This window comes from Psammomys obesus, unplaced genomic scaffold, assembly GCF_907164565.1.
Source record: "Psammomys obesus unplaced genomic scaffold, mPsaObe1.curated_primary_1811, whole genome shotgun sequence".
Taxonomy (NCBI): domain Eukaryota; kingdom Metazoa; phylum Chordata; class Mammalia; order Rodentia; family Muridae; genus Psammomys; species Psammomys obesus.
Window position 1 is genome coordinate 1 of NW_026593302.1, and position 7,750 is coordinate 7,750.

General features: G+C 36.6%; 1 protein-coding gene across 1 annotated transcript; it reads left to right on the plus strand.

The window, feature by feature from the left end:
- Positions 1-2,238: 2,238 nt before the first annotated feature.
- Positions 2,239-7,746, plus strand: LOC129684102 (zinc finger protein 58-like; the record flags this gene model as incomplete). Its single annotated transcript, XM_055617177.1, has 3 exons — positions 2,239-2,365; positions 5,321-5,416; positions 7,492-7,746. Coding segments are annotated over 3 exons (478 nt in total), but the record flags the coding sequence as incomplete, so codon positions are not given.
- Positions 7,747-7,750: the final 4 nt, after the last annotated feature.

The window sequence follows — 7,750 nt, forward strand, 5'->3', positions numbered from 1 at the left end:
GAAACCTATGATTTTGTATGGTACCCTAAAAATGAAAAAAAAAAAAAATTCTACTCCAAACCACAAAACACGAGGGAAACATGGGTATGAATGTACTATATGTCTCAGGGGAGTGGACATCCAGTCTGTTGTGAGCTGTCGAGATGAGAATGTGTGCTAGGATTAGAACTCCTGGCCTGGCTTGAATCTCTTACTGTCTCACTCAAATTCAGCTGTCTCTGAATTTGGGTCTTAGTTACTTTTTTGTGGCTGTGATAAGACACCATGACCATGACAGCTTGTAGGAGAAAGAGTGTGTTTGGAGCTTACGTTTCAGAAGGTTAGACAGAAGGTTAGAGTCCATGACCATCATGGTAGGGAGCATGGCAGCAGTCAGATGAGCATGGTGCTGCAGCAGTAGCTGAGAACTAACAGCACGAGACACAACCACAAGACAGAGAGGGTGGGGGCAGGAAAACCACCTGGGGACTGGGTGTTTAGACATTAGAACCTCTAGGGGCCATTCTCATTCAAACTTCTACAGTTTCTCATGTTGAACACATCTATTCAGTGATTTAGAGGTCTGTGTACATTAACTGCATTAACATCATCAGCACAACATGAAACAGAAATATTTCCAAACAGCATGATTAAGGTGGATTCCATAGAGGTAAACATCTGACCTTGTATTCCCTTTGTTTTACACTGTTTTTATAGTTGAGATGTTTGGAGTTGTGGATGACATGGTAGGTACTCTGAGATGGTGAGATCTCAGTGTTGATTCAGAGGGATCAGGTTCTCCTCCCAGTCAGTTTTAGAGTATTTGGTGCTAATGATGTTTTAGTTTAGCCTTAGGTTCACTGCTATTCCTGAGGTCAGGTCGTACTTCTTCCCTTCAGTACATCCAGACACTGACACTGACAGATGCTGGAATCAAAGGATGAAGCTTAGCCAGGCGGCTGGGTTAGTAGGGTCTTGGTCTGGCAGTGAGTACCAGGAGGGTAGGGTGATACCTTCTCTGATTGATACCTGTCTCTTTCAGGGAGACAGCCCTTTCAATGACACAGCTCTCCCACTGACACAACTCTTTTTATTGTGGGGGCATGAGGGCTATATAAACCTTGGGGAAGTAGGTAGAGGTTTTTGGTGTGAGTGAACATCATTGGCTGGGGCTAGAGTGCTGTGAATGTTTATTTGCATGGAGAGGAATTCCAGGTGCTAGCTGGACCTGTCCTTCTGAGGAAACCTGATACCTAGCCCTCAGGCTACATGACTGCCTCAAGAGTGGCCGATGTGTGTGTCACAAGACTACATGATTGAGACCTGCAGGTCCAGAACTGGGAGGGAGCAATCCTTAGCCCTGTCCATTTCAAGATTGAGATTATTGGGGTTTGCACTCATCTTGACCCCATCTTGCTCCAGGCCAGTCCCCCCACTGTGGGTTCACGTGGCCCCCACCCCCAGTTTAATTTATAGTGGGAAATAGGTGACTTGCCAGTCATGAAGAATCTAGGGACTTCTGTACACAACCCTCTTTGAGCCTTTGCTTATCTCTCCAGCAAATTCATGAATGCTTGTCTAAAAGGGGCAAGATGAGGAGGGGAAGAAGAAAATGAAAAGAAAAATTCAAAATGATTCCTAACATATTTTAAACATTTAAAAGGCATTGTACTTAGACTTTTCAAATGTATACGTTTGTTAAAAATCTTCCTGTTCCTTTTTCTTTGTGAATTCTTCCTTTATTGTTGCCGCCTTGCATACTCAAACAAATGTGTCTTCGTGTACTGTCATTTACTGAGGTAAATGACAGTACACGAAGAAGAGAGTGCCTGTTAGAGGAGAGGGTACATGTTTTGAGACCCAGGTCTTACCCAGGGGCTACTGCATCAGAATGTGCATTGTCATTTCATATGTAGCAGTTGGGAAGTGTCACTCTAACTCAGTGTAACGCCCTCCTGTGAGAAATGTATATGACACCAGCACAGTCCATGAAATACATATTGTTATTCTATTTTGTATATTATGAAATATAATATCCATATGGGTTCATTAGGGCATATGCCATTCTCTTCCCTTGAAAAAAGATAAGGTTTAATATAGTGTATAAAAATATCTCATTCATTATACTACTCTTCTTTCATCTTGTGTAAAATTAAAAAATGTTTCCAACCACACTTATTTAGTTATGTATTGATATTAAGCTCTAAGTAACACTACTTACCTAAATTAACATATACTGTTCATTTATTTTTATTTTAGGGACTGCTCTCCTTCACAGATGTGGCCATTGATTTCTCTGCAGAGGAGTGTGAATGTCTGGACCTTGCCCAGTGGAATTTGTACAGGGATGTGATGTTGGAGAATTACAGCAATCTTGTATTCCTGGGTGAGAATCACTTCCATTATGAATTCTTAATGCACTATAAACATGTAACTTCCTCCATTTATAGAATATCTCACAGGAGCTTGTGCTTTCCAACAATAACTTAGATTCTTGTGTTACAACAATTGTTTCATAATTTTACTCATATATGTAATGTACATTGACTATACATTATCCTCTGACTCTTTCCACTGACCTGTTTCTTCAACCCATGAAGTCCCTGCCTTTCATCTATTTTTTTCCTCTGGTCCATTATATATGGGTAATGTTTGGCTACATGAGAATGGGTAGGCGGTGTTTACTTAAGCATGACAACTTATCAGGGGGCTAGACCACCCAGAAGTGTTTTCTTTCCCCTCACAGCCGTTAACAATGTTGAGCTCCGGAGGAGTGGTGGGGCATTATGAGCCCCCTGCCCCAGTCATGATGGAATGTTGATAGACCCTGTCTGATGGAGGTCTTGTGCAAGTGATCTTTGCTGCTTTAAATTTCTATGTACAGTAGCCATGTACTATCTAGAAGAGAGTTCTCAACAGTCCTCTTTTCAGTGCTCCAACTCTTAGATTGTTTTTCCAGCCCCTCTTCCATGCTGTTTACTGAACCTTGGAAGGATTGTTGCAGATGCCTCTTTGAGGCTGATCACCCCGTAGTTACCTTTCCATAGTACGTACTTTGGCCAGTTATGAGTTTTGGCATCAGGTATTACCACTGCAAGCCACAGCTGCTCTGATTAGCAATGAGAACAACACAAATCAATGTGTATAAATACAAACATTTACAAGTCAGTTTGACATCATGTGCGTATTGTAAAACAACAGCTGTAGGGCCTAGGACCTCTCTTGCCACAGGCTTTTTTTTTATAGTACCAGTTTTTATAGCACAAGTTTTATAGCACCAGGCATGAGTAATTGCTTACCACATAATAAAACCATGCCACATTTATTCAGTTGACAGTTTCCTTTGCTATTCAGAAGGTATTTTAATTTCTTAAGATCTAGTTCTTCAGTTGTTGACCTTACTTTTTCAGTAACCAGAGTCCTATTCAGAACGAACTTACTCATTCCTGTATTGAAGTGTCCTGTTCTTCTCTTACGTACTCCAGGCTTTCTGGTTTTGCATTGAGACCCTTAGTCCATTTTAGAGTTGATTTTATTTAGTTTTATTCCTATACATATAGATAGCTAATTATTCTCATACTGTTTATGGAGAGCCCTTTTTTAATGTGAATTTCTGGAATGTTTGGCTAACATTAGTTGGCTGTAGTTTGGTGGAGTTATATCTAGGTACACTAGTCTATTTCATCTCTCTGTGTGTCTGTTTTTGTGTCACTGTATACTGTTGTCATTACTATGACTCCATAGTAGGACTTAAACTCAGGTGTGGTTACCTTTCCTATGGTATTCTTTTTGGTCAGTAGTATGTTGGTTGTTGAGGCTCTTTTATGCTTTTATTTGAATTTTACAATAAAATTTTTGTGTATGGGTGAAGAATGGGACTAGAATTTTTATTGCATAGAATATGTAGATTGCTTTTAGTAGAATGGCCTTTTTTTTTTTTTTACAATATTAATTCCATCAATCCATAAGCATGAGGAGTCTTTCCATCTTCCAGTATTTTCTTCAATTTCTTTCTTTTCGCTTTATCCTTCAGTTTGCAGAGTTATTGTATTTCCTGGGTTAGATTTATTCTTCTAAGGTGTCCTGTTTTCTTTTTCTTTGGGTCAGGGATAGGTTTGGTGAGTGGGAATTTCTTTCTCAGTATGTTTGTTTCTGGTAGATAAGAAGACAGCTGATTTTTGCTGATATTTGTTTGTATGTGCCATTTTGCTGGAAATGTTTTTTCAGCTGTACTTGTTTTCTGGTGGAGTCCCTGGTGTCTTTTATAAAAATAGTTAAATTTTTTGCAAATAGTGGTACTTATTGGCATAGTTACATCATTTCTTGAGTCTATTTATGTAGTAAATTATATTGTATAGTAAATTTCTTGTGCAAATTATTTTATGGAGTAAAGTTATTGATTTATGTATGCTGGACTCTACCTGCATGTGAGGGATGAAGTTCAGATGATGTCTATGATCATTGTAATATGTTCTTGCAAATATTGAGAAATTTTGCATCTATGTTCATCAGATATAGTGGGTGATCATTTCCTTTCTCTCTTTTTTTTGTGTGCCTTTATTGGTTTTGACATCACTATAATATGTGCTAATAAAATTAAGTCAATGTGAGATAAATAATTTAAGCAGATCTACAATGAAATTAAAATTGTAATTAAAAAACCTCCCAATTTTAAAAGCCCATGTCCAGATGGATTTCCTTCATATTTCTACCAAACTTTTTTTTTTTAAAGACTTTTTTTATTTATACAGTGTTCTGCCTGTATACCAGAAGAGGGCATCAGATCTCATTTCATTATAGATGGTTGTGAACCATCATGTGGTTGTGGGAATTGAACTTAGGACCTTTGGAAGAACAGCCAGTGTTCTTAACCTCTGAGCCATCTCACCAGCTCTCTACCAAACTTTTAAAGAAGAACTAAAAGTAATATTTTTCAAATTATTCCAGAAAGTAGAGAAGGAAAGTCTCCAAACTTCTTTCACAAAGTCAGATTCCTACTCTTAAGGGAAATGGAGAGTTGTAGCTGTAGCTGATGAAGTTAATTATAGTTCTTGTTGTTTTGGTAGTGTGACACCTTCTTTCTACTTGGAATTTTAGAAACTGAGAGACATCAAGTATGGAGCATACATCTTAAAGTAAAATATGTTACTCTTCAGCTTTAATTTTTTTTCTTCTTGAGGGAAAGCTCCAAGTATAGAATATATCTATCAGGAAAAATATAAAGAAATATTCTGCCATCTTTTATTGTATTCCCTCTTTCTTTATAAACACAGTAGTGATACAGAAATGTTATTTCTGGAGAACAACATACAATCATCATGTTTGTCTTTCCTTCTAACAGGTCTTAGTTTCTCTAAGCCATACTTGATCACATTTCTTGAGCAAAGTAAAGAGCCCCGGAATATGAAGGGACCGGCAACAGTAGCTCCATACCCAGGTATGTGGGAATGAGTAGATCAGAGCACAGAAGTAAGAGGTCAAGAGATGCCACAGAAAGGCAGACATCAAAATCTGGATGGCTTAGAGGCTCTGTTTTGGGGGACGGTGTTTTAGAGTACTGTATTTATTATCTCTCAAAGTAAGACATTTTCTGACAAATGTTTATCATTCTTTTATTTCCTTATTATCTGTCCTTCCTCTCTGGTGATAGCTGCAGGCATTTACACTGACTATAATGTGTCCTTTTGTAGGTTAGGGTCAAGATCATTACGAACTTACTGCTTTCTATGCCTCAAAAATTGTTCATAGTTCTAATGACCTATTTTGTAAACCTTCATATAACCTACAAATAAGTTTCTCTAGTTACATTTACATCCTCAGTAATTAAAACTATATCATTAGATTGCTCTATGAATTATTATAATATATTTCTGTGACATTTTCTGCCATACACTGATTGTTAGTGTTTTATAATGCATTGTCTTTGTGGATATATGATAGCAAAAACTTATACACAAGTAGAAGAGTATTTTTAGTAGCTCGCCAATTTTGTTTCAGAATTTTTCTGAATTTGCAATTCCATTTTCTGTGTCTTCTTTTGAAAGCTCCCTCATATCTGTAGGTAATGTCCGTAGAGGTAACTTCTACAGTGTGACTGGATGACAGTGTTTAGTAGTGGCTCTTTAGGACAGTGTAGGATAATAAAATATTTACAAGCCTGCGACTAGGGCTAATAAAATTGGTGTTCTTACTGGAAATGCCTCAGATACAGCTGCCCAAGAGCTGATAACAGCACCCCAGGGGGAAGTGTCAGGTCCCTAGAAACCACAACTTTGATTCCTGTGAGGAGGCCCGAGTCAGGCCATGCCAAGTTCACTACTGGACAAGTACACAGAACTAATGTCCCCTTTTTCCTTTCATTAGGGTTTCTAAGAAAGTCTTGAATTGGTCTGGCTTCCCACACAAGATTTTATATTTTGTAAAAATAAACAAGTGCAAACATCTCAATAGTATGCAAGTTTGTTTTAGTCTTTAATAGTGGTAAAATTATATGCATGTTAAAGATTTTCTTTAAAATAAATTTCTGTATGGCTATTAGTAAAAAAATTGATGTTCTTTATGTGTTAAATGTTAATTCTATATATTCATGCTCTGTATTTTTGTTCTTTATTTGTAACTTAATAAGTTTTTTATCCCGCTAAATGAATATTTCCAGAAGTTATTATAATTTCATAAACAATTGATAAGTATGTTACCTCTACTGACACTTCTGGGATTTAAAGGTAAACTTGAAAATTTTTAAATCATTCAATAGCCTTTAGGTTTTTGTTTTTTTTGTTTTTTTTTAACTGAGATTAAAAAACATATAACATGAAATATATTATCTTAAATATTTGGGCATTGTTCTATACATTGAAATTGTAATGCCACAAATCTTTCAGAAATACTTTAACTTTCAAAACAAAAACATATTCTTATGAAAATTATTGTATATATTTTTGTTCATCCTTCTAGTCACCATTCAAATTTGTGTTCTACAAGTTTTTCTATTTTAGAATTTTCTTGTATTTCTAATGAGATATCTGTTGTATGTAATGAGTATACTTCATTTAGCATATTTTCCTTAAGAGTTATTCTTATCATAAATATTACATGTTGACTATGTTGAATGTGTGAGTGTGAATGTGTGTGTGCATGTGCATGTGTATGTGTTGTGTCCTGAGGGCTTCTAGTTCATATGAATGACGGAAGGCAACTTTTAGGATTCAATTTGCTCCTTCTACCATGTGGATCCCTGGGAATCAGGTGCCTTCATCCACAGAGCCGTTTTACTGGCTTTAGAACACTTACTTTCAAATTGTTAAATAATGTTCCATTGTTGTTCACTGGAAATTAGTGTTGTTTCATTTGTTATATACTTTTTACTAATACTGAATACAGTTATGGAATTATATGAGAATACATTGCATTAAGATTTGTATCTAGAGGTGTAAGTATCTATATGAAAGATAAGCTTTATAATTAGAGTTGTATGGTTAATCATTTACTGATCCTTCCACCTTTACTCAACAGGAATAAAACCTTATAAATTTAACGAATGTGGCAAGACCTTTCCTTCGAACTCACTTCTTAGTCAACACCATACAATTAATCCTGGAGAAAAACTTTACAAATGTGATGAATGTGGCAAGGCCTTTAATGTTCGCTCAACACTCTATAAACACCATAGAATTCATACTGGAGAGAAACCCTACAAATGTAAAGAATGTGGCAAAGGTTTTACATGTTCTTCAAGCCTTAACCAACACCATAGAATTCACACTGGTGAGAA